General features: G+C 43.8%; 1 protein-coding gene across 1 annotated transcript in view; it reads left to right on the top strand.

Annotated features, from left to right (window-relative positions):
- The first annotated feature begins 361 nt into the window (after positions 1-361).
- The window catches only part of Tnn (tenascin N), a 63399-nt gene continuing 36938 nt past the window's right edge, over positions 362-26822 (top strand). The window contains exons 1-9 of the mRNA XM_035445949.1: positions 362-791; positions 1880-2254; positions 3001-3264; positions 7653-7838; positions 9222-9311; positions 17923-18186; positions 21476-21739; positions 22494-22757; positions 25016-25279. Coding sequence (XP_035301840.1) covers positions 386-791; positions 1880-2254; positions 3001-3264; positions 7653-7838; positions 9222-9311; positions 17923-18186; positions 21476-21739; positions 22494-22757; positions 25016-25279 — 2377 coding nt within the window. The 5' untranslated portion in view covers positions 362-385. The remainder of the gene's footprint in view (positions 792-1879; positions 2255-3000; positions 3265-7652; positions 7839-9221; positions 9312-17922; positions 18187-21475; positions 21740-22493; positions 22758-25015; positions 25280-26822) is intronic.

The following is a 26822-nucleotide window of genomic DNA, read 5'->3' on the forward strand; positions in this document are numbered from 1 at the left end:
AGCATGAGAGCACTTGCAAGGTCAAGCTCAGTTATAAGACATGTGAAAGAAGTAGTGGGGTTGACAATAGGGTTGTTGTGATGACTGAATGAGTTAGTAAATGTGAATACTCCAAATAGTTCCTGTTGCATAGCCAGTGTTCTATGTGCAGCTATTACTGTTGATCGAAGAAGTGGTCAGTTTTCAGGTTGCTATGAACACTAGGGATTGGAGTGCTGACAGGCTGGCTTGGGTGAATGTGAAGAAAGCCCTTCCTGGTACTGTGAACAGAGTGTGGACTCAGAATCTTCTAAAAGGGATACTTTCCTCCCAGAAAGCCTCATGACTTTCCTTGTGTTCTCTTCCTGGATAGGTCTCCTGGAGTGTCTGATTCCATTCTCCAAGAATGGGTCTCTGGGGGATCTTTGCCTTCCCCCTAGGGCTTCTGCTTGCTTCTATGCTCCTGGTGGCTTCAGCCCCAGCCACTTCAGAATCTCCTGGCTGCAGCGACAAGGAGCAACAGGTCACTGTCAGCCACACCTACAAGATTGACGTGCCCAAATCGGCTCTGGTTCAAGTAGAGGCTGACCCACAGTCCCTTAGTGATGATGGGACATCACTCTTGGCAGCCGGTGAGGCTGGGGAGGAGCAAAACATCATCTTCAGACACAATATCCGTCTCCAGACACCGCAGAAGAACTGTGACTTGGCCGGAAGTGTCCAGGATCTGCTGGCCCGGGTGAAGAAGCTGGAGGAAGAGATGGCAGAGATGAAGAAGTGTAGTGCCAACCGCTGCTGCCCGGGAGCGACTGGTGAGATTACCACCTGGTGTTCAGTCTACAAACATTTAGTGAGTGTCTGCTATGTGCCAGGAGCTGCACTAGCCTCATGGGTACTTTGAGATCCTGGTGCAGGCCCCGCTCACGGTCAGCTTTTCTTAGGGTGCAGGCCATGCCAAGCAGTTTATTCACTGATACAGTTCAAGGGGCGTGTGGAAGCCTGGGCAGGGAGGGTCCAGCAGGCTGGCCTCCTGAGTTAATGACACTAGAAGGGAATGATCCCAGGGATGTCTTACTGACAGGCCCAATTGCTATTCAAGGGGTAAGTTTAGAAAGAGAAAAAAGCATAGAAAGGAGAGGAAGGTAGCCAAATGTCAGGTTGAGAAATTTCTTCAACTGTCCAATGAGGGTGATTTATCAGCTAGCACAGTTTTGAGAGTAGAAGGTGTGTATTTGTGTCTTGGCCCATAGGAAGTAGTCAGACAACTAAACATCTTATTAGTAATAAAATACACTGCGGTCTTTTGTTTTTTTTTTTTTGTTTGTTTTATAAAGAATGACTTTTTCTTGGCCTCATGTTTTCAGAACATAAGCTGCCCAGTGACAGTGAGTGGTAGTTTTTATTGTTTTGGTTAAGAGTACCCTCTAGATGCCAGGTACAAAATTAGAAACCAGGGACATACCACTGTGAAGAAAGCAGCATGGTATTCCACACTCCCAACCAGGAGCCCCACTTTGGAAGTTCCATTGGGCCCTGACCAAGTGTCTTGACTCACCCATCATTGGGCCTGGGCTATATTGCAGTTTCTTGTAGACCTGGTTCACAACCTGTGTCCAGTTCTATTCATCAGTGTATGGAGTCCTGCCCTTGTGGTTAGAGCCTGACCACCAGTGTGGTCCACTTAAAGTCCCTTTATGGAAAAACACTAGTCACCACCTTTCAGAGAGGAAAGGCCCCAGTGAATTCACCGAGAAGCAGCTTTTTAGGCAAACAAAAGAGAAACTGAGATTTGGCTCCAGTGGAAAGTGTTTTCTTCACAGAGCTCCCACAAGAAGCAGAAAATGTCAACCATTTCTAACCAGTGGCCTCCATTCATCAGCTGTTTCTCCCCCCTTGGCAGATCCGAGCCGCCACTGCAGTGGCCATGGGACCTTCTTTCCTGAGACCTGCAGCTGCCACTGTGATCAGGGCTGGGAAGGCGCCGACTGTGAGCTGCCCACCTGTCCTGGGGCTTGCAGCGGCCATGGGCACTGCGTGGACGGGCACTGCGTGTGTGACCAGCCCTATGTGGGGGTCGATTGCGCCTATGCCTCCTGCCCCCAGGACTGCAGTGGGCATGGTGTGTGCGTGCATGGCGTCTGCCAGTGCTATGAGGACTTCACGGCAGAGGACTGCAGCGAGCAGCGCTGTCCGAATGATTGCAGTGGCCATGGCTTCTGTGACACCGGCGAGTGTTACTGCGAGTTGGGCTTTACTGGCCCTGACTGCTCCCAGGGTGAGAGCTGGAAAAGTGCTTTGAGGGCCACCCTTCCCATCATCTGTGGTCTCAGTTGCACTAAGTCTATTACATGTCTTACTCGGGAGTCTCGCACTCTACCCTAAATAATGATCCCCTTGGAGGGCTTAACAATAGTTGATTGGTGGGGGAGGGGTTCCCCAGGTCCCACCCCTACTTTAGGGGCTTATACAATTGATGGTTGCTGGGTGTGGCTTCTAGTGGGTTGATGAGCACCACACCAAGTGTATACAGGAAGCACTAACTGGACTCAGAAACGGGGAGGGGTGGAGACCGGAAGAGGAAAGAGGAGAGGGAGGGATGTGAAGGTGGGAGGGAAAGTGTTGAGGAGGAGGAAGTAAGGGATAGATACGATCAAGATACAGTGTGTCTTTGAATGAAATTTTCAATGAATTAAACAAAAAAGAATAAAGTGCTGGGCCCACTGCCAGAGCTTGTCACATAGACGTTCTGGGAGAGGTCTGAGAATATGCATTTGCCCAAATTCCCCAGGGGCTGCTCCTTGTGGTAGTGGTGGTCCTGTGGTGGTGGTGGTGGTGGTGGTGGTCCTGTGCAACCAGACAGTAACTTCCTGGGGAATGGTGTCAAGAAAGTGTGACACTTGTTCTGCATCCTGCAGGCCGACTACCACGGCGTTAGATGAGTAGTAGGTGTCAGTGAATACTCACTTGGCACCCAGTATCACCCTTTCTATCTTCAGCTCTTTGTTCCTTTTCTCCTTGCAGTGGTGGCTCCACAGGGCCTGCAGCTGCTCAAGAGCACGGAGAACAGCCTGCTGGTGAGCTGGGAGCCCTCCAGTGAGGTGGACCACTACCTGCTCAGCTACTATCCCCTGGGGAAGGAGCAGGATACAAAGCAGGTCCAGGTGCCCAAGGAACAGCACACCTATGACATTACTGGCTTGCTGCCTGGCACCAAGTACATAGTCACCCTGCGCAATGTGAAGAAAGACATTTCTAGCAGCCCTCAGCATCTGCTTGCCACCACAGGTGAGGAACAGTCATATACACTGGGTTTCCCAGGACAGGCTTCATTTAAAGTGTTTCCCCTGCTTTCCTTCAAGTATCCTTCTATTGATTGTCCTATACTGGACTCTGAAAAACAGCAGCTGAGTTCCTGAGTGCTAGAGAAATGACCTAGTTCTCTCTTCCCCTCTTCTAGATTTCTGGTTACTGGGTCCTTCAAGTCAGCAACTTGATGGGCTTAGTCTTAAGAGGTCTCCTGTTTCCCTGAGACCAGGAAGGTCTAGTTGCCCCACACTCCCACACATATAGTTGAAGAGTGAATTTCTGGCCACTTCCTCATTGAGCTTCCAGGGCTATTCAGCAAGTTCAAGTAGGGATGGGTGAGAAGTTGAAGTCCCCTGTATCAGGTAGAATCAGGTCACAAGGGAAAAGATGGGGCAAGTGAAGGCTTACAAAGTTGTTTACAAAGGTATGGAGACAGTATTTGGATCACTGAATACTCAAGGACTGGCAGCAATGATTCTAGCTTGAAGGACAGGATGGGCATTGGTACACTGACCCAGGGGAAGCTGTAGGAAAGGCTGCCTGGGTGATGCTGGCAGAGGGTTACAGGGAGTCTACAACATCCTTGCAGGGAGAGTAAAAGATCAATGGCCCGAACTCTTTCCTGCTCTCCAGTCTAAGGCTGATTCCAGGCTGAGCCCAGAGTGAAGGGCCTGAAAGACTTAATCCACAGTGACAAAAACCTGGGACACAGAACAGGGTAGAGGGTTCAGGAGACTGGCTTGGAGGGCGTAGTCTCCACTGCATCACCAAATAATACCAAAATGATAGGAAGAATGAACATCACTGCTCAGGTCACTAATGCAATAGGTTCATCTCTTGGTGAACATCTGGGGAATTAACAGAGTAGAGAGTGGTTTATTACTTACAGCAAGTAAGGAAAGCACTGGGACTAACTCTCAAAGCAGTACTCTTTCCCAAACAAAGGAAGCAGAGGTTGCTGGGGGGGCTTTCTATTCAGAAATGTATTGAAAAAGGAAAAATTACCATTACATGTAAAGGTGAACACATTCCTGAGCATACCAAAACAAATCAAAAACTGAACTTGAGTTCAGTCCCTAGAAACCATGATAAAAAGGTAGGCACAGTAAGTTCTTATGATCCTAATGCTGAGGAGGAGAGCCAGTTGGATCACTGGCCAGTCAGCCTAGGCTACTCAGTGAGCTCCAGACCAATGAGAGAGCCTATGTCCAAAAACAAGGTGGACAGTTCTTGAGAAACAACCCCTGAGGTTGTCCTCTGGCTTCCACACACATGTATAAGTGCACCCACCTACACACACACACACACACACACACACACACACACACACACACCACAGACAGACATGGTGGCTAATATTAACACTTCCGTGCAAAGAATTTAGTATTATAATGCAAATTAATGATCCAGAATGTTTGGACCATTCCGCTGGTTCCTTATTAGTTGCTTTAAAGGCCTCTAATTGCAAAACCACCACCAGCACCACCACCACCACCACCAAACTGACTTTGGGACAGTTGTAGTGGCACATGTCTGTGATTCTAGCCCTTAGGAGGCAGATGCAGAAAGATCATAGGTCCCAGGCCAGCTTGAGCTACACCATAAGACCCTGTTTCAAAACAAAACAACTTTGAAACTATATTGTCTTTTAAAAAGGCAGCTGTTTTCCTCTTAAGTGTAGGTGGGAGCTACACTATGTGGCTGACTGGCTGCTAGCACTCTGCAGAAATCCAGTTTTTCATGAATATTTTTAAAGTGGTATTGACTCTCTAGAGTTTGGATCAATCTAGTTGTCCAAGTTACTGATTCATTCCTTTTCTCCACACTTGTTTAGTGATGTTCCACCGTGTGCCAAGTGCTCTTCTAGGTGCTGATAAAAATGTACTGCCATCTCCCTACTCTAAACCCTTGAGGAAAGATCCAGATGGGTAGATGCTGGCATGTAGTCATCTTTGTGGAAACAGAAGGCTGCCTGAGCTGTTTTGGTGGCAGGAACATGGTGAACTATAGTAGATTAGTGTTGAAAATGGCTTTGAGAGATGTGGTAGTTTTAGGGCATGCCTTCATCATCCATCACTAAAAACAAGTTGGATTTAGTTGTTCACTTTGTTCTAGGAAATATCCACCATGGGGGACTCCAGGGGTGTCTCAGTAAGAACGGAAGGATCAGTTAGAGACTATGGGGTTGAATTAGATAACTGGGGGAGGAGGGATTTGCTATGGTGGGGATACTGTCAAGAAGTGGAGGCAATTCTGTCGTTAAGCATCTTAGGGAATTTTCTCCAGAGAGAGGGCTCACTAGAGGCTGCCAAAGCTGTGACTGAGACGAAGTAGCTGCTTTGCCTGTTAGTCAGGCATGGGGACATTTTGTCATTTATGTGAACAATAGTCTTGCTTTTGTCTGTGTTCAGACATAGTCGTAGGATGGCTTTGTTTTTGTCTTGGTCTCACATGCTTGCAGAGTGTCCTTGGCTTAGCTCTGTGAAATGGTTTATGAGCATGGGAGAGCACTAAAAACAGCTGTGAGAGCCAGGCCAACTCCTGAAAGTAGGGGATGCTTTTGTCTGTAGCTGCATCTGCTACAGGCAGAACAGTGTTGAGACTCCCAGGGAAGGGCAGGAACATCTGGAGAAAACCTTACCAACCCTTCTTAGACTCTTCCTCCAAGGATTTATAAAATCTTGCTGCTATGGAGTTTGTCTTTCTGTCTGAAAGGTTCAGGCATTATGCTGGCCTGCCCCTGTTACCTGGTGGAACAGGCAGTACCCTGGTCAGCCCAAGGTTCCATGGGAACTAAGTCTGCACGCAGGTGCAGAGGACCCCTTTAAAAGACAAGTCCCTGCCCATTTACGCTCTCTGTTCCCTCTCTCTGTTCCCTCTCTCTGTTCCCTCTCTCTGTTCCCTCTCTCTGGTTCCCCTCTCTCTGGTTCCCCGCTCTGTTTCCTCTCAGCTTCCTTTCTACTCTCTCTCACCTATGTGCTCTCTCTTATAGTCTTATGTCTCATGTCTCAGCATTTCTCTTTTCTTCTTTCTAAACAAAAGAATAACACTGTCTAAACTGATTCAAGTTCAAATCTATCCCCCACCCCCACCCCGGGAGCTTTAGACCTTCTAACACTTATTCCCTTCTTGAACATTCTTCTTAAGTCCTTGATTTTTTTTTTTTTTTAATTTGTGACTCTCTCCCAATTCTCTGAAGCCATGTAGGATGTCTTCCACAATCCTTGAGTCACCTTCATTACTTTCCTATTGCCCTTCCACTAGGGGAATTCCCTCTTTGAAAGAAGTCCCAAAACAGAACCTGGGGCTGGCAGGTAGGAGCTGCAGGTGAGAAGAAAGGCTCTGAGAGGCTCTCTGTTTAGAGAGAGAGAATCACAGATATTCTGCCTAGTAGGAAAGTTCCTTGTCATGCATCCTTGACAAGTGGTCAGCCAGAATGGATGGAAGTGCCTCTAACCTAAAGGTGACATGACCTTGGAAGGGGGCAAGGCTGGGAGTCCTGGAAGCTGTTTTTCCTTGTCTCAGACTTTACGAGCAATCTCTGTCAGCCTGCGATACAGCTGTTACACTTCTAAGTCTTCACAGAAGTCCTTAGTTGCCCCTCCCCAAAGGTCTTCCCTTAGAGTGCCACTCCTTTGTAGTATGATTTCATGATTTTCTTTCCAGGCTGCAGGGCAAATGCTTAACCCTATACTTGACTGTGAACAAAGGCATACGATGAGTGTCCTTTACAGGATAGGGCAATGTGGTATCATGAGCACCCTGGGGACCTTGTGAAAGTATTATAATTTGATAGAAGGTTTGGGAAAGATACAGAGACAGACCTAATTAAAAATCACCTGCTTTGCAGTTTTGCCCTGGGTTAATCTATAGCACATCTGAGCACCATGGGCTCTAATTTGGGAGTTAGAGGAAAGATCCAGTTCTATTAGAAATATTATATTTGAAAAATTGAAACTCCTTGCCCTAGCTTTACATGTATCTGTTCCCATAGCTATTGCCAAGGACAGGGACTCAGTAGCCACAGGGAGAATACCAGTTCAGAGCAGCTGAACCCCGGGATGGGCATTGTGGATGCTGGCCTGAGAGGAGCAGCTCCGACTTGATCAGAGTCTGTGTGGGAGGGTGAGATGTATGGAGCAGAGTGGGATGAGGTGTGGGGTCTTTCTAGGAAAAGTCTGCCTTCTGTGGAAGATCCAACAGCCGGCTACTACCTGGGGAGCTCTCAGACCCCTGCTAAAGACTGTGTCCTGGGGCTGAAGCCAGCTCTCATTGTATCAAGAAAGGATGCTGACTTAGTGGCCAATGGCCTGTTTCAGACCTTTGCGTCCTCTGCACTCAACCATTTCTCTTGTCTTCTGTCCTAGATCTTGCTGTGGTAGGCACTGCCTGGGTAAACGAAGAGACGGAGACGTCCCTTGATGTGGAGTGGGAGAACCCTCTGACTGAGGTGGACTATTACAAGCTTCGGTATGGTCCCTTAACAGGGCAGGAAGTAGCTGAGGTCACTGTGCCCAGGAGCCGTGATCCCAAGAGTAGATATGACATCACTGGTAAGAGTCTACATTGGGAGATTCTAGATGCTAGCTGCAGAAGCTATGGTAGAGGGAGACAGTGTATACCCGGCCTTAGGGACCATACTTGGTTCTAGATACCTAGATACAAGCCAGCTCCCGAGGCCTGCTGTCTCTGTGCCAATGTTTCAGGGCTGGAATCCCAGGACACTCCATTAACGGACTACTTCTAAAGTGTCCTTCCTATCAGCAAAGTTTTTGAGCCCCTATGTAATATTTTAGGATGTATTTGACGATGTACCAATATTTCTTTTGGAGGAGTGTTGCAGGGGAGTAAGGTGGGAAGGGAGATTATCTATCTATCTATCTGTCTGTCTGTCTGTCTATCTGTCTATCTGTCTGTCTACCTATCATCTATCTATTTTATATATAGTGTGTATGTATATACACATAATTTAGATAGATGATAGATAGATAGATAGATAGATGATAGATAGATAGATAGATAGATAGATAGATAGATAGATAGATGACTTGCTGAGTACCATGCAGAGAAGGGTTGTGCTAGACAAAGGGCTTTCTCTGATGACTGAACTAATGTCACTGAGACCTGGATCTCAGGGGCTGGGATTCAGGGATGTACCAAGTTTTGTAATACTTGGTTTCTACACTTTTCAAGGCCCTTTTAGAAAAGTGACATATGTGACACAAAATCATAGACACAGGTTGCTAGAAGAAGCCCATCTAAGTGAAGGATCCCCAGGCTTTTTTTTTCTTTCTCGAGCTTTGGAGCCTGGGCACTCGCTCTGGAAACCAGGCTGGCCTCGAACTCACAGAGATCTGCCTGCCTCTGCTTCCCGAGTGCTGGGATTAAAGGTGTGTGCCACCAACGCCCGGCGATCCCCAGGCTTATTAGCTTCCTGGTCCATCCTGTGGGTCTTCACTCTTCTGCCCACTTCCTCGGTTCCTTTCTAAGGGAACAGCTTTCAGCTCTCATGCTTGTGAAGACGAGAATGAGTGTGTGGGCTTCATACACGCAATTGTTTGTTTTCATTTTGCCAATGGAGTCTGAATAGTTGTGTCATGAGGAACAAACCACTCAAGTTGTTTCCACAGGGAGATAAGTTAGGCCAGATTTCCCTTTTTTCTTCTATTATAAGAAAAGTTTTGAGGGAATGAATCTTGCTGTTAGGAGCTGGAAAACATTTGGACTATAAATAAAATTGGGAAGTAAGTACTCAATAGCAGACAGGAGCCCCACAGACTTCACACTGTCTGTTCCCTACCCCTTCACATTCTGATTCCTGGCTTGTTATCTGCCTTTACTGTTAGGTTTAGTGGTCAGCATAAACCCATGTAGAAGCTGTATGGGAGTGGGCTCTGGAGCCTGTCTTCACACCCATGTTGGCTGCTTTTTTCTAGGTCTGCAGCCTGGAACAGAATATAAAATCACAGTTATCCCCATAAGAGGAGATCTAGAGGGGAAACCGATTCTCCTGAATGGAAGGACAGGTATGGCGATTTAATCAGCTTCCCATTCTTGGATTTTTCTTGTCTCAGGCGACAATTCCAGGGTTTCTATGGAGAGATGATCTGGCTTTCTGGACGGGCATCTCTACACTGAGGGTCAGAAGAACAGAAGCAAACTGCTCCTGTTTTAATTTTTTTCTTGCCATATAGGACACTCTTCTGGGATCTTGGAGTCAAGGGAAGGCAGTATTCCTTACACTTGTCTGGATTTCAATTGTTTCAATCACTGAACTATTGTCTCAAGACACTTAATGGGTGTGCAGAACTACGTTCCCCAAGGACAGATGGTTTAAACTATTTTCATGTTGTATTTGTAGATTTTCCTAACGTCCACATTCAAGCAGTCTGCTTTGAAATGAGAAATAATGGTTAAGACCCTCACATGGGAATCATGGTATAGTTAGCATTTCTCTATTGAGAATATTTGTAAGATGCTATGCAGCAGTAATTTGTCATTTATCAGCCAGAGTGGAACTTGAAAACTTCATAGGCTTAAGTATTTATTGAACTGTGAGTCCCCCTATGCAGATTGGGCTCTGGAAGAGGCTGATGATAGGAGCCTGCAAAGAAGGAATCTTTACATTTTGAGTTTCCCTTAAAAAGTGTCTTAGTTCTTTCCAGTTCAGTCTTAGAGGTACCTTGGTGGGCTGATACAGGAATGAGGATGAGACAGTGTGAGGGTTGAATTAACTATTTCTGCTTCCTAGGAGATGGTTGGAATATGGAAGAGTTGCAGAGCTGGGTAATTATAAAGGAAGGAATCTAAAGTAATTTATGATCCAGACAAGATGGACTGGGTTAGTCTGCCTAAATGGTTGCTGAGATATTTGAGTGAGTCAAAAAATGGCAAATACTTTCCTTGCTTCTGAAAGCTTTCTCTGTGGCTTGATTGAGAAGTTATAGATCAATTGAAAGTTCACTGTGTGTCAAGCAGCAAATTCCCTGAGCATTTTTCATGAGTTTTGTCATTTAGTTCTCAAGTCAGTCTATGGATGAGCCTATTATTTCTAGGTCATATGCTTAAGGAAACTGATACTTGAAGGAGTGAAGACTAGGTTCACACAGCCAGGAAATGGCAGAGCTGGACTTAAATGCCTTTGAGCTTAGCCACAGAGGCAAAGTGCTTCCTAGTTGACACTTCTTGGAGAGATTAATACATTTTCTCCTCTTATACAATCAACCCAACGCTTGCTCATTAAAGTGTGTGTGCGTGTGTGTGTGTGTGTGTGTGTGTGTGTGTGTGTGTGTGTGTGTGTGTATACTATTCCCCATATATCAAGCAATTCTCCATCAGATAACAACTGGGTGTTGGACAAATCAATTCACTTCTGATAGTGACTACTAGAAATAGTGTTAGATCCCAAGGCTGGGGGCTGGAGATATTGCTCAGAGGTTAAGAGTTCTTGTTGTTCTTGCAGAGGACCTGGGTTCAATTCCCCATACCCACATGCTGGTTTACCACCATCTGGAACTCCACTTCTAGATCGAACACTCTCTTCTGACTTCCTTGGGTACCAAGCACATATGTGGTGCATATAAACATGCAAGCAAAACACTCATACAAAAAGATAAAATGAATAAATCCTTAAAAATAAATAAAAGACCCTATGATGGATCAGAGTTTAAAAATGTGTCCAGAAGAAAACTGGAGGACTGCCTTATTAGAATTTGAAACAAAAACTTCAGCAGCCATGGAAGGAGATGGATGGAGAAGAGATGCGAGTTAGGGTCTATGAAAGCTGGCTTGCTCAGCAGTGTAGGTCGGCCAGCAGCTGCATGGTAGAGTGGGAGGGGTGCTTCAGAGAAAGAGTGGGAAAGCCCTAAGCACACTTTGAATTTTGGTTGGTATCAGAAAGAAGAAGGAAGAGGAGGAGGAGGAGGAGGAGGAGGAGGAGGAGGAGGAGGAGGAGGAGGAAAAGGAAAAGTATTTCTTTTTTAGTCTGAACTGAAAATGCAAGCAGGCTTAGTAGAGCTGATAAGTAAATTATTGAAATCACATTAAGGGGATAAGTATTCCTTTCATCACCGGATCATGTGTTCAGGTGAATCAGCTTTCCTGTGGGTAAACTCTTGGTCTCCAGTGGATGAACTTTTAGGTGAGAGACAATAGCATGTTCTAATCTTTCCAGCAGATCAGAATGGCAGTCTCTCCACCCAGAATACCCAGGAAGAGAAGTGAAATCAGCTTCCATTCTTTTGACCAGGGGATCTTGCTTTCCCTTAATGGATGGAAGGAAGCCCTGATACCTCCATCTTTTCTTGTGTTCTTGTAAACCCTAAGGAAGTCAATTGTGAAACTTCCTAATGTTACGGGGGTAGTCAGGGATTGTGACTTTGGATGTAGAGTCCAAAGCAGGATCAGGATGGAAGAGCCACTGTCACTGGCCTACAAGTCAACTACAAGTCAACTAATCTTGGTAGCAAAACTTCTACTTCTTGACTAAAGCCTTTTATAATCACATTAAATGTCACAGCCTTTGAGTTCTTACAGCAATTAATTGAGTGTGCCACTGAATTGGTAGTTAACCTTTCAAGTATATTATCCCAACTAGACTATTAGCATCGGAGAAGTGTTTTTATTGTCAATTATATCCTAAAATCAGGATGAGATGCTTTATTGGGTTGTAAATAAATCTATGACGTGTACTCTACTAAAACAAAAAGGGAAAGGATACTATGGTTTCAGAGGTCAGGAAATCATCTCAGGTCTGGCTGAGATGACTGGTTAATTTAGGAGAAAAACATATTTGCATTCTCACAAGATGAAAAAGAGTACCAGAATTTAAAAACAGCATATGCATATGTAAGGATGGGAGAATGTAGTTCAGTTATTTTCCATTTAAAAAGTTAACCAGTGGAACTTGTTAAACCAAAACTTGTAAAAACTGAAGGGTCTTCAAATAAGAGTTTATTGAGCTGTTACAGCTGCTTGACAGAAACAAAACAAAACAGAACCCTGACCAGGTTCTTGGACAAGTTCCTTTGTCTATTAGCAACAAGGCTAAATAGCAATTAAAACTATTCGAGTGGGACGGAGAGCCAAGAATATATTTATAAAATTTGGGAAGGAAAGCACATGTTCTTTTTTTTTTCTTTCTCTGTGTAGCTTTGGAGCCTATGCTGGCACTCGCTCTAGAGACCAGGCTGGCCTCGAACTCACAGAGATCCGCCTGCCTCTGCCTCCTGAGTGCTGGGATTAAAGGTGAAACCAATGCCGGTCGAAAGCGCATGTTCTTAACACTGAGTCTGCACTGGCAATAGGTAAGAGAGAGATTGGATTATTATTGGCAGCAGGAAATGTAACTCCACTTTGACAGCTATGCCGCTTGAGTTCTCCCAGGGACCTCTGTCCTGCCACAGTCAGGACCTTGCAGAAAGGAATTTGAGGACAAATCAATAAAGCAAAATGAGGGTTTACTAAGGAGACAGGGGTATATATTTAAGGGATAGGTATAGGCTTTTCAAAGGAGAGAGAATAACAAGTATTTAACAACATCAACAAAGGATTTTGAAGTCAGATTGGTCAAAGGGCAAGATCTGTATCTAAATTTAAAAATCTAAAATTAAAAGAGAGAATTAAAGTGTTCTGATATACCTATTTTTAACCCAAGAATTATTTTATTTGTCAATGAGATGATAAGGTGGTTTATGAGTGTATCCTTCAGGTTCATGAATGAGTAAAGGGAGTGCCGAAAAGAAAAGTTTAGGTCAAAAAGGTCAAAGAGATTCTTACTATCCCTATATCAAAAACAAACAAACAAACAAAAAACAAAAACAAAGGGGGAAAAAGCAGCAAAACAACCAAGACCTCTTTATCACCTCTTTATCAAGACTTCTGTTTGACTGTGAACTCTGTTCACAATTTTTTTTTTTTTGGTTTTTTGAGACAGGGTTTCTCTGTGTAACTTTGGAGCCTATCCTGGCACTTGCTCTGGAGACCTGGCTGGCCTCGAACTCACAGAGATCTCCCGAGTGCTGGGATTAAAGGCATGTGCCACCAATGCCTGGCTCATTCACAATATATTTTTTTTTCCCCCACAGAAAAGTACAGGTTTACAGATAAAAATCCTGATGTGGTTGAACTCAAAGGCCACTAACATTTTGCTCTTAAACACGGTTAGTTAGTTGTTTTAAGTGTTCTGTTTCATATATCTCTCAGGAAAAGTGATGTTTTTGTGCAGTCTTTACAATGTGGGTATGTGGTGATGGAACCTTTCCATTCCCACATCCCCTTAATTTTCCCTGTCTTCCTATCCTGCATCAGGATTATGCAGAGTGGAGAATATCTGGGGGGTAAGAGAGCAGTGTTTGTTGCTCTGGATTAGTTGGTTTTGATCCTTTTAAAAGTTTACAAATAGTAGAGGAGGTGGCCCTGGGCAGTGGCTAGATTTAAGTCAAGGTTTCTGTTTCACCCAAGTTGCTAACTGATTCACTTCTTTTACCATCTTCTCCCCTCCTCCTCTTTGGCTATTCTTTTATCAAACAAATATCATGAAAAAGACAAGGCTGACAGAGGTCAGTGAGGACCCCCAATGTCCAGCATGTGGGAAGTTGTAGCTGGAGGAGGACACTGGGGCCAGGTTGGAGAGATCCTGATTTGTAAATGAGGCTACTACAGCTGTAATTTGTCTAGGATTTGGCCCACCACTGCAGCTACTGGAAGCTTTTGCTGTGTGGAAAAAACGGTTTAATGATCCCCACATCTCCTCTTGGCAGACTAGGAGGTTTTGGTCTTGCGGCGCTGGCTTCATGCAATGTGGCATTTTGTGAGTGCGTGGGGTCCATCCATGAGGTCTGCCTCTCATTCTTGGATGTCAGCATCTGATTGCTATCCTTGTTCCATCCTATGAATCATTAGGGATCACAGCTTTGTGAGGGTCCCCTTCAAGTTTATATTAAAGAGTTGAGAGGATGGGGAGAGAAGGAGGCAGAAATCACTGAGTTCTAGGCTGGTCCTATCTCTAGTTGGACTTCTGTGATTAAACTTATAGAGCTAAAGCTGTTCTAGGTATGAACTAGACTTATCTTTTCCTTCCTGGTATTCATAACAAAGATTTATTTATTTAGGCTTTTGGCTCAATTGTTACCTAACCCAGGTCTGGAATCTTATCCCAAAGAAAAAAAACAATGTTGGAAAGATGAGTACTATGGAGAAAGAAATGCTTTATTCAGTGACTGAAGAAGGAAGAAATTGGAGAAGGAAGAATATCACCCTGGAGTCTATGGTGTTGAGGAGTAACAGACTTAGGAAAGAATGGTATGGGAGAGAGAACCCCTAAAGAACAGGAGGGATGCTACTCTCTTTGACCAAGCAGAGCTCTTTCAGAAACTCTGTTCCTCCTCGTTGGTCTGTTGTGTCCATGTGGAATATGGTAGATTTTTTTTTAAACCTTGGAGGAGGAAGAGAGACTTAGCAAGGTCTAGGTCAAGTTGTAACCCTGCAGTATAAATGTTGGACACAACATTTCTCACATCATCAACATATCTACATGCAGTGTGGAGTAGAAGCTGACCCAAGGGTAAAGCAGCAAAGAGAACAGACACAGCATGAAGATAACTGTAGCAAGCCTTCCCATTCCACTTTAGTCTCCACCAGACACATGTAGATAAAAGCAGTGAGTCGTGTCCTTAGCAAAGTGTTCTTCAAGTCTTCAAAAAGCAACATAGGCAACTGTTACCATTATAACCACACACTGGATGTTTTCTACAGCAAAGCCAGTGGAACACTACAGTGTGTTTAGCTTGCTTATGTGACCTTTTTAAGTGAAGGGCAAAGGAGTCTAGAGGGCTTGTTTAGGGTTTTCCTTGGCAGCTACTTTATCTCTTCAGTGTCCTGAGGCTGCTGAGGGAAAATGAGCTTCAGGGATGGTATGTTGGATCTGTCAGTACACATAGACTGCTCTGATCCTACCAACCCACTGGCCTGTGCAGGGTGCCCCAGAAGCCATGAGCTAAATATTGACTGGGACAAGATGAAGAAGTAAGAGGCACTGCTAGGATCCTGGGTTTTATAAATGTGCGTGGGTCACTTTGGAGAGGGTGAGGGTCAGGGACTTCAGGAGCAGGGTACTCTTGTCTCTCTGTCCTTACCCTTCTATTCTCATTTCATCACTATTGCCCCAGACAGAGGTATGGCCTCTATAGGCTGTCACCAACCCTTCCTAGAAAGCACAGAATCATTTTGGATACAGAAAAGGAAGGGGTCAGGGAGGAAACCCTCTCTGTTGTGTGCATGCTTTCTTCTGAACAACCTCTTAGATCCTCCTGAAGGTGGGGTTGGGATTCTGTAGGTGTCTGCATCCAGATTTCCCCCTCTCTCATTCTCCAGGCCTCTCTTTGCCCGTGAGATAGCTACATCTAGCACTCATAGCTACATCTAGCACTCAGGGCCATTTTCTCTCTTTAGTATTCTCCCCAAGTTCTAATCTACTACTACTATGTTATTTCAGCTTACAATAGCCTTTAAGAGCATATTTTATTTTACCTACGATTTGTTATTAGTGGTTAATTCATATATTGATGAGATATCAGTCACATTGGATTGGGTCCAGATGACCCCATTTTAAACTTTATTATCTCTGAAAAGATCGTTTCAAAACAGTAAGGTTCCAAACTGAGGTACAAGGCAGCACTTTGGCATGTTGTACTGGAGCAGGAGGACTAGACACAATTTAACCCATGCCGCCATGGATTCTCAGCTGCATGTAGGCATTCAAAGATTATTAGTGGATTGACAGCCACTAATATTTACTCCTATTGATCTTAGACAAGTTATATAACCTATTTATGCCTAGCATATACTTACTGTTCTAAGAGTGGAAGATTTTATTAGTTTTCTAAACCAGTGAGGCACCTAGTAAATGCCTTCTGTTTTTACCATGAGATTTGATAACTAATGTATGAAAAGCACATGACCCCTGGTGTGTGCTTAGTAAGTGGCAGTTGACTTACTAAATGAAATATGAACTGCCTCTGGTAATGGAACACATTTCATCTTTTCATGCAAATAAAACACTGCCCTTATGTTTGATAAGGGTGCGCTATAGCTGAGGATGAAGAATGGGACTGTGTGAAGTTATAACCGCTCTGAAAACTCCTTTTCTGAGAGGATATTTGGGCAAAAGGAAAGGAGTTTAGCTGCCTTAGACTAAGAAGTTATTCTGTGGCTTTTTAGCTAAAAAGATGTAGATCCATATGCGGGGGATAATATGGTATCATGCCTTGGCTTTGTTCTGTTCAGTATCTTTATCAGTAGCCTTGATGGGTGTGTATAGATGACTTACTTATAAAATTCTCCAAATGGCAGGAAGCTGCAGAAAGGTGAGCATATTGGACGAAAGAGTAAATTATGAATGGAACTTAGAGGGTCAAAGTAATAAGTAGATGTTGGGTCAGGACATTATTATCCATGCATAGAATGGAGATGGGGATGATGGGGGCTTAACATGGAAGCCCTCCTTCTTTGATGTACATCAGTACCACTTAAAAGTTTTATAGTATTCACTAACTTATTATGTTTTTTTTGTTGTTGTTTTTTGAGACAGGGTTTGTCTGTGGCTTTGGAGGCTGTCCTGGAACTAGCTCTTGTAGACCAGGCTGGTCTCGAACTCACAGAGATCCACCTACCTCTGCCTCCCGAGTGCTGGGATTAAAGGCATGCGCCACCAATGCCTGGCATTATTATGTATTTTTGAGATAAGGTTTTGCTCTGTGTTTCAGTCTGGTGTTGAATTTCATATATAACCCAGGTTTACATTGAACTCATGATTCTTCTGCTTTAGGCTCCCAAGTGCAGGAATTACAGGAATGTACCACCACGATCAGGGCTCTGTGTATATGTGGGGGTACTTGTCTCGAATCCCAGCATTCAGAAGGCTGAGGTACAGTATGTGAGTTCAAGGCCAGCTGGGCTAAATTGTAAGAATCTGTTTTAAAGAATTATCCCAACTGCCCCACCAAAACCCAAAGCAAACAAGTGAGTGAATGAGTGAGCAAAAAAACAAAAAAACAAAAAACAAAACAAAACAAAAAAAACCCCAAACCACTAAAAGCAGAGATGCTAGGGCACATTCTAAACTTCCTGAAGTGGACTCTGTGCTGGGGGCACTTGGAAGGCTGGGATCTAGTGTGAACAAAATTTGAGGACCCCAAAGGACTTTCTGAAGTCACAGGTACAGGGTGTGTTATTGAGAAGCCTGTGTGTGTGTGTGTGTGTGTGTGTGTGTGTGTGTGTGTGTGTGTGTGTGTGTGTGTGTGGTGTGTTCAGGATACAGCTGGAAAATTGTTTTGAATATAAATGACCTCAGCATAGACTTCCAGCTATTTTGTTTATCAATAACTGCTGAATGCCATCACAGTCCTTGTTATGCACATTGTTGTGAAGTAAATGAACTAAATTTTTGGCACTTTTATTTGGGAAAGAAAGAAGAAAGGAACATTGTATAGATAGGTGATAGATGCCAGTTTTAGAAACTTCAATTTGGGAGACACCACCCTGCATTGTGGAAACCACTGACTTGGAGCCTAAAGTGATGGAGGATTTTACCAGGAGAGTGGTTTCTCTAAGTTTTCTTTCTTGTGTATTTTTATGAAGAAATTGATGGGCCGACCAATGTGGTCACTAATCAGGTGACAGAAGACACGGCATCTGTTTCCTGGGATCCTGTGAGGGCTGACATAGACAAGTATGTGGTGCGCTACATCTCCCCTGATGGGGAGACCAAGGAGAAGGCGGTACCCAAGGACCAGAGCAGCACTGTTCTGACGGGCCTGAAGCCAGGAGAGGCATACAAAGTCTTTGTGTGGGCTGAGAGGGGCAACCAGGGCAGCAAGAAAGCGGACACCAAGGCCCTTACAGGTAATGGGAAACTGGAAGTTGGGGAAGCTTCTTTGGGTAAGGAGGACGTTGCTTTTGAAGGCAAAGATGCTTACCACTTGGCATCAGCTCTTTTGTTTGTGGGTTGGAGGATATTTACAAGAGCAATTTTAAAAGACTTTTAAAATACAATATATTTTGATTATATTCTTCTCTCTCCTAATTCCTCCCAGACCCCCATTTGATCCCCCTACTCATCCAACTTTATGTCCTCTCTCTCTCAAAAGAGACCCCAAGAAAAATAATAAAACAAAATAAAACCCCAAACTATAAAAATCAAAACGAACTAAACAAACAACACCCCCCTCAAACCATAACAAAAGCTCATGAAAAACACGAAGTTTGTTTTGTGTTGGCCACCTACTCCTGGGCATAGGGCTTGCTTGGAACATGATTGATATACCCAGAGATGCTCCAATGATGAAAATGGATTTCTCTTTCCCAGTGTGTATCAATTGTAGATAGATTCTTGGTTAGGGATGGGACTTTGTGTTTACTTCCCCTGCTCAGTGCTGAGATTTTTGTCCCAAAACAAATTTCAATGTCATGTTTATGATTTTTTTCCATTTTAACTTCAGACTGAGAAATGAGACTATTTAATAGAAATAGTCATACTTATTTGGGATGGAATTTCATATACATCTCTCATGGAGTAGGGTAAAATGTTGTAATATTTATTTATTTATTTATTTTCTTGCCTCCCATTCTCTCCCCCAAGCCCCTTCTTAATCCACTCCTCTTTCTGTTCAGAAAGTGGCAGGCCTCCCATGGGTATCAACTAAGCATGGCATATAAAGTTGCAGCAGAACTAAGCACTTCCCCTTGTATTAATGCTCGGCAAGGCAAACCAGTATGAGGAATAGAATCTCAAGAGCTAGCCAAAGTGTTAGGGACAGCTCCTGCTCCCATTGTTAGAAGTCCCACAAGTAGACATAGGGTTGGGCCTAGGTTGGGCCTAGGTTGGGCCTAGGCAGGCTCTCTGGTTGTTGGTTCAAACTGTGAGTTTCTATAAGCCAGATTAGTTGATTCTGTGGGTTTTCTTGTGATGTCCTTGACACCCTGGCTCATATTTTTACTTTTTAATTAAAACTGCAAACATTGGGCCAACTATGAATGTGAATGCTTAGCTTGGCTTATAGTAGCGAAGAGGTACTTGGCATGTAGGAGATCTCTTTAAGACTATGGGAATGGCTTGCATCCTGGATCAACATTTGCCAAATTCTTCCCTTATACATTAAGAAACACAAGGATCTCCAAACTGCATCCACTTGTTCTGCTCAGCTCTGGCCTTCAGGTGTTCTGAGACATACTGGGACATACCTTGGCCATTCTTTGTGTTTAAACATTTGCTTGGTGATTCCCTGAATTCACAACAGCCTAACTGGTATCTACCTGCTTTTCCAAAACCCTTAATAGGAAGTCAGAGAAAAAGGATCCACTGACTGGGTCTGGACAGTCGCTGAATACAGAGAAAGAACTTCAGAGAAGTATGCATAATAATTAGGAATATAGGTCAGATCCTTGGCTGTTCGGATTTTAACCTCAGTGCTGCATTTACTAGTTGAGTGGCAGCTGGTCAATTTCTAGTTCACAAAATGGCTCAGGAGTGTCTGTGTCATAGGGATATGAAGAGGTTACATTAAATGTCTTTGTTAAGCTTACTATTGCTGTGGTGAAACATCATGACCAAAAGCAAGTTGGGGAGGAAAAAATTTATACAGCTTATGCTTCCATATCACAGTTCATCATCAAAGAAAGTCAGGACAGGAACTCAAGCAGGGCAGGAACCCTGAGGCAGGAGTTGATGCAGAGGCCACAGAGAACTGCTGCTTACTGGCTTGCTCAACCTGATTTCTTATAGAATCCAGGACCACCAACTCACAATGGGTTGGCTCCTCCTCCATCAATCCCTGATTAAGAAAATGCTCTACTAGCTTGCCTACAGCTCAGTCTTATGGAAGCATTTGTATAATTGAGGTTGCCCCTTTCAGATGACTTTAGCCTGACATAAAACTATCCAACACAATGAGTTAATTCATATAAAACAACCAGCACACAGCAAGAGTCCTAATTTGGTTTCTATTGCTGTGATAAAACACTGACCAAAACCAGTGTGGGAAGGAGAGGGTTTGAGGAGATGACCCCTGAAGACAGCCTGGAGGGATGTTGGGAACCGACAGGGAAGTAGCATGTGTAAAGGTCTCAAGTATAGGCTTGGACAGTTAGGTAATCTCCAGTGTCCTTTATGGTGGACATGGCTGTTAGGTGGTACAATAGCAAAGGATGAGACTGGGGAATTGAAGCCAGCTCAGTGTCCTAGGACTTAGAATCTTTATCTTTACATGACAGATCTCAGTGGTATAGTCCCATCTCTGTGCTTCTTAAAGCCAGTTGTCTCACGGGACTACATGTTTTACTGAGGTGACTGCCAGGCCTGGCAAGCTGCAATGTGCAGGCCGGAATGCTCTGTCTGGGAACACTCACTGAGGAGCTGGCTTATAGAGCAGGGTAATAAAGGCATTGCTGTTTAGCAATGTACCATATTGTTTGGTGTTTTGACTCTAAGGCCTTACATTTTGAGGAGGAAGTAATATCTCATACCCGAAATGCCATCATTAATAGCAGGTCATATAAGCACTTACTACACTGAAGTTCATCTGTGCAGAAGGATAGCTCCTTCCTTCTCTGTAGAAGTGACCAGACAGAAACTTAAGCAGTTTCTCCTAAGTTAGGAACCAAGAAAACCAGAGCCAAAGCTTTAGCCCAGTTTTGTCACATAGACACTCAGACAGATTCTGCTAGGGTCCTTTGTACTAGTTCACACCTCAGTGGCATTGGTTTAAAGTCCACCACAATCCCTGGCCAGAGACACAATGTTTTCTGTAGAAAGCACCGACAGCTCCTATTTCTAGAACATTTTTCTTTCTAGAGAACATACCAGAGCTGGTGGAGAAGATTATTGAAATATACTTGCTTTTAGGTACACTGGGTTAGGGAACTGCAAGAGAGTGCTATGTAATCTATAGAAAAGGAAAATTTTGAATGCAAAAGCCATTTCTTTAAACTTTGCAACTTTGTGCAAAAAAGTTTATAGCATTGATATCTATATATTGTTCTGAAGACCCTTTCATTTATGCTGGTGGTTTGTTTTGACCAGTTCTCTCAATCACTGACTCAAGTTAATTGATATCATTACTTTGGCTATGCCTTTGTCCTTTTAGAAACTAGAGAGTAATAAAGCCTACCCTCTTACTTTGTATCTTCCTTAAAGAAATTGATAGCCCAGAAAACCTGGTGACTGACCGAGTGACAGAGAACACTCTGTCTGTCTCGTGGGATCCAGTGGAGGCTGACATTGACAGGTACGTGGTGAGTTACACTTCCGTGGATGGTGAGACAAAGCAGGTTCCAGTGAGGAAGGACGAGAGGAGCACAGTCCTGACTGGCCTGAGACCAGGTGTGGAGTACAAAGTTTACGTGTGGGCTGAGAAAGGCGATCGAGAGAGCAAGAAGGCCAACACCCAGGCTCCCACAGGTGAGCAGAGAGATGGGCCATTGGATCAAATGTGAACTGATAGATTTGAGTGTGCATGGCTGGGGTCTGAGGTGAGAGACTACAACTGGAATGTTAAGATGTGTGACCATGGGGGTGGGGTAGGGTGGAGCTGGGGGTGGCGGTGAGAGAGCTCAGACAGTAGAGTGCTTGCTTCACAGTCCAACGCTGATCCTTAGCACTTTTTGTGAAAAGCTGGTTGTGGTAACACACACTTGTAATTCCAGCACTGGAGAGGCAGGCAGGTGGATCCCTGGGGCTCATAGGCAAGCCAGCCAAGCCCAGTCAGCAAGCCTCAGATCTCAGTGGGAGAAGTACAACTGCATAGCAGTGATGCTTTTAGCCGACTCGGTGGATATGTATGGTCTGGTTATGGGAATATTTGTGACAATTCTTTCAGAGTTCTCACCAGTGAAGCAGCCCTTGATAAAATGATAAATTAGGTACCCTGACAGTGCAGCAGGTGTTTAATTTGCTGTCTTGATCTGCCATATGTTACCAAGAAGATATTGTTCCTTCCACATATTTTGGGAGCTGAAAGCCAAGGAAGGATGCTAAGTGTATAGCTAGCCTGGCTTTGAAGTTGAGACTCAGAAACTTGAGTCCCTCTTGACTCCCAGCAGAGACTTGGGTGTGGTAACTCATCACCTGCCGAATATTCTGGGGGACAAAAAGCAGGATAATGGGGTGTGCCTTCCACTGCTATGGCTTAAACTGTCAAACATTTTCCTTTCAGATATTGACAGTCCCAAAAACTTGGTGACTGATCAGGTAACAGAGAACACTCTCAGTGTCTCCTGGGACCCTGTTCAGGCCAACATTGACAGGTACATAGTGAGCTACACCTCTGCTGATGGCGAGACCAGGGAGGTGCCAGTGTCTAAGGAGAAGAGCAGTACAGTCCTGACGGGCCTGAGGCCAGGCATGGAGTACAAGGTCCATGTATGGGCACAGAAGGGGACCCAGGAGAGCAGGAAGGCCAACACCAAGGCCCCAACAGGTGATGGAGCATGCATTACCTCCATGGCATTGCTGAGCTTATGACATGTCTAGGTTGATTTTTCTTTCTCTGACCTGATGATTTTGTTGATTAGAGGTGATACTGTTCCCTAGCAAATTGTATACCCCCTTCTCTCAGAATGCGTGTCTCATTTTATGTTCTCCTAACTGTGGTCTTTAAAGACTGATGCTGTCTGCTCATAACCTCCCCCCTTCTTCTGCCTTCATACCTTATTTGTTGTTAAAGCTAAAAGTTTCACTTCTGTAAGAAGCAAATATGAAGAAAGCACAAGTAACTGTCGTGTTGAGAGAGCCAGACTTGTAGGTTGTGAGCCACAAACAACTTTCTCTTTTTAAAAAATTCTTCACTTGTTTAAACCCTTCCAATGAAGTTTGTTCCTGTTTCTGCCCTTTGGATGAATGTTTTAGGCAGAAATAATTGCAGTGTTTTGTTATCTTAAAATAAGTCAGTGTCTAGTACCCCCAGTGTTGATTTTTTTTTAGTAATGAAAATGTCCATTTCCATGTAAGAGTCCATCCTTCATTTGTGGTTTGCTGTTTGCATGCTAACTGCCTGCCATGGGAAGGGGCATTGCTCAGCTTCTCTGCTGTTTTCCTCTTTGTACTTAAGTGCTGTTCTCTCACACTTCTCTTTGCTCGACAGACATCTAGTCCATGGGAACCATGCATGCATCCTATGCCCATTCAAATAACATATAATCTGTGTGAAATGCAGAGGCCCCTCTTGTTCTGTGTGAGAGCAGCTAGCCATTTTCTCATGGATGAGGTATTTTAGCTACAATGTCATACCCCAGCTCACTGCTCCCCATGCTTTAGAAAGTCTTCTCAATCTCATCACTATTGACATTTGAGCAGAACACACCTTTGTTTCAGGGGTCTTTGTGTGTGTGTGTGTGGGGGGGATTGGGAGAGAGAGAGAGAGAGAGAGAGAGAGAGAGAGAGAGAGAGAGAGAGAGAGAGAGAGAGAGAGAGAGAGAGAGAGCATGAGAGTGCTCCTGTGTCCCCCTCTCCTATACTGAGTTGTGGCGATCAGAACACTTAGGTATTGCTAATCACCCCTGCTGAGATCTTTTGCTCCATAGCAAGCCCATTAAGCTCTACCAGTGATCCTGGTGAAACATTTAAGTTCAGACCTCACCCCAGGTACACACAGCCTTTTCAAATAATTCTACTCTTTAAGTCTCCAACTTCCTTATTAGTCAGGACATGGTTGGTCATCCAAGGATCCTAAAACTGTTGATCCTGCTTTACTTGTGGGAAGTGGGAATTTAGATGCCAATTTTCTTGTGGTCATAGCCTAAAGCTACCTATGAAGTAGAATCTTTGTACAAATGGCCTTAGGAAAATGGCTTTTGCTATGAACTATTTAGAAGGAAATATTACTAGTTTATTGATAAAATATATTTTCGATGTAGTATGGAAGAAGATAATCTCTAGGATTTATAAAGTGTCAATGAATTGATTTCATCATTTGTAATGATAGTTGAAGGTCTTGGGCATCTACTCAGTGCTAAGAACAGTCGTGACCTGTTATTAACTCATATGATGTAACACTATGCTGTAAAAATCTACAAAATATAAATTAATATCTCCCATCTCCTGTTTTTGTTTCCTCTGTGGAAGAAGTTGAGGGACAATGGCTGGGATGCCCTTATTACATGATGACTCTTAGATTGAATATACTGAGGTCACAGAACTGTAAACATTGTTTTTATTTTAGTTGACAGAGCTAACTGCAACCCCAAACCTAAAAAATTCCATTTTACAAATGTAGAATATAGTGAAGCAACTTGCCCAAGTAATAAAACAAAGTTAATAATTGATGACAGTAGATGCCCATGTTGCAGATTAGTTCCTGAAAGGACCTGAAGTCTACCCAACAGTCTGTATATACTTTAAGAGATCAGGAAACAGAGCTTAGAGACAGGTAGCTGAGTTGCCCAAGGCTGGCTACCAATAGCTGGCTGATGGCAGAGCTGGGGTGAGCTTCTCAGTCTACTGACTGGAACCCAAGGTGCTTCCTCAGCTCTGCCCTTTGGATGCAGTGCTCATTCTACTGTCTTGTGCTGCCTCCTTGAGGCTCTGAGTTCAGCTGTGGAGACAAGGTCTCTGTCCATGAAGCACTGAAAATGCCCATAAGATATGGGGAAACCTTAAGAACTGGAAGCGCTCCCAGCCCAGGCCACATGCTCTCGTTCTTTGTTACCAGTGTTTATTGACCAGCTCTTTTCCTTTTAGATATTGATGGCCCCAAAAACCTGGTGACTGACCAGGTGACAGAGACCACTCTCAGTGTCTCCTGGGACCCAGTGGAGGCTGACATCGATAGGTACATGGTGCGCTACACTTCTGCTGATGGAGAGACCAGGGAGGTTCCTGTGTCAAAGGAGAAGAGCAGTACAGTCCTGAAGGGCCTGAGGCCGGGTATGGAGTACAAGGTTGATGTGTGGGCCCAGAAGGGGGCCCAGGATAGCAGGAAGGCCAACACCAAGGCCCCCACAGGTACGAACATTGTAGTTTGAGGATGTAACCTATTTCGTGGTAAGCCTTAGAGAGGACACTTGCTATTCCTTCTGTGGCCTTGGAAGAAACCAATGATTGTAGAAGACCAGAGTGGAAGGCTTTTGTCATGCCACCCACAGCATCTCTGCAAACCTTTACACTTAGTTCAGAAGTATGGCCCTCACACTTTTTCTTATGAAGATTAATGCTTGCTCATATTTACATACTGTTTTTCTAATTGTGTATTTCCCTCACTGTCAATCACTGAATTATTTTACCTTGAAGATGAAATGACATAAAGAAAGCATATGCTTTAGGATCTAGGAGTTAAGTGCTGTAGGGAAATAGCTTTTGCTGGGATTTTGTTGGAACAGGAGGATTTATTGTTCTGTTAGTGAGTAGATTTTTGAGTACAGTGTGTTCCATTTTGACAGTCCTAGAGTTGCAGTCATACATAAGAACAGTGGATAGTTTTAAAGCTTTCCAATTCTTTATTTGCAAAGAATAGCCTTATTAAGATATATTTATATGAAGCATTCAGTCTTTAGAGTATGCAGCTCAGCACTTAGTATTACATAGTCACACAATTGCCCAACTACTAGACTGTTATGTTTAGGAGATTTTTTTTATCACAATAAGGAATGTGATATACATTACCAGTTATTGTCCATCCTCGTTCCCTCCCCATAGGTAGCAAATGCTATCTATCTATTCTAGGTTTCTCTGTTCTGGACAGTTCTAACACATGGATTAACACAGTACGTGGCATTGTATGTGTTACTTCTTTCATAAGACATAGTTTTCAGGATCATCTGTATTATAAGCATGTATTGACACTTATTTTTATTAAAAAAGTATTTCTTTTATGGATACACACATTTATTTGCCAGTTTGTCTTGGTGGCTATTTAGTTTGTTTCTATGTTTTGACTATCATGAATAATGATACTAGACATTAATTTCTTTTGGGTAGATGTATTAGAACTGAATTATTAATTCTATATATTTAATTTTTGAGTTCCTGCCAAACTGATCTCCAAAGTGATTGTGCCCTTTTACATACCCATTAACAAAACTAAGAGTAATTTTCTTCATTTACTTGGTCTCAAGAATTTGTTGTGTATGTAGAGCAGGAGTCCATGTTTTCATTCACAGTTGAGAATACTCAGTCTATCGGAGTATATTCTTTCTGCAGTTCACACAGTTAGTGGATGATTCATAGGGCTTGGTTCATGAAATACTCATGGAATATTGCAGTATCTTCTCCTGTATGTCTCTAAGAACAACTTTTACAGGTGAGGAGACTGAGGTCTAGTTAGCAGCTGAGGTCTCTGAGGCCACTGGACTGGGCTTACAAACCCAAGCTCTTGAATTCTGAGTATGTTATTGCTTTCACTGTCCTGGGATACTGCCTTGAGGATCCAAGAGACTAATTGTGGGGACAAGATCTCTGTTCAGGAATCAACCGAACACCAGTGTAGGAGATGGGAAAAGTGTGAGAACCGGAATGCTCAGCCCAGGCTTAATGGTGCTGGAACTACACA

This window comes from Cricetulus griseus, chromosome 5 (genome assembly GCF_003668045.3).
Source record: "Cricetulus griseus strain 17A/GY chromosome 5, alternate assembly CriGri-PICRH-1.0, whole genome shotgun sequence".
Lineage (NCBI taxonomy): Eukaryota > Metazoa > Chordata > Mammalia > Rodentia > Cricetidae > Cricetulus > Cricetulus griseus.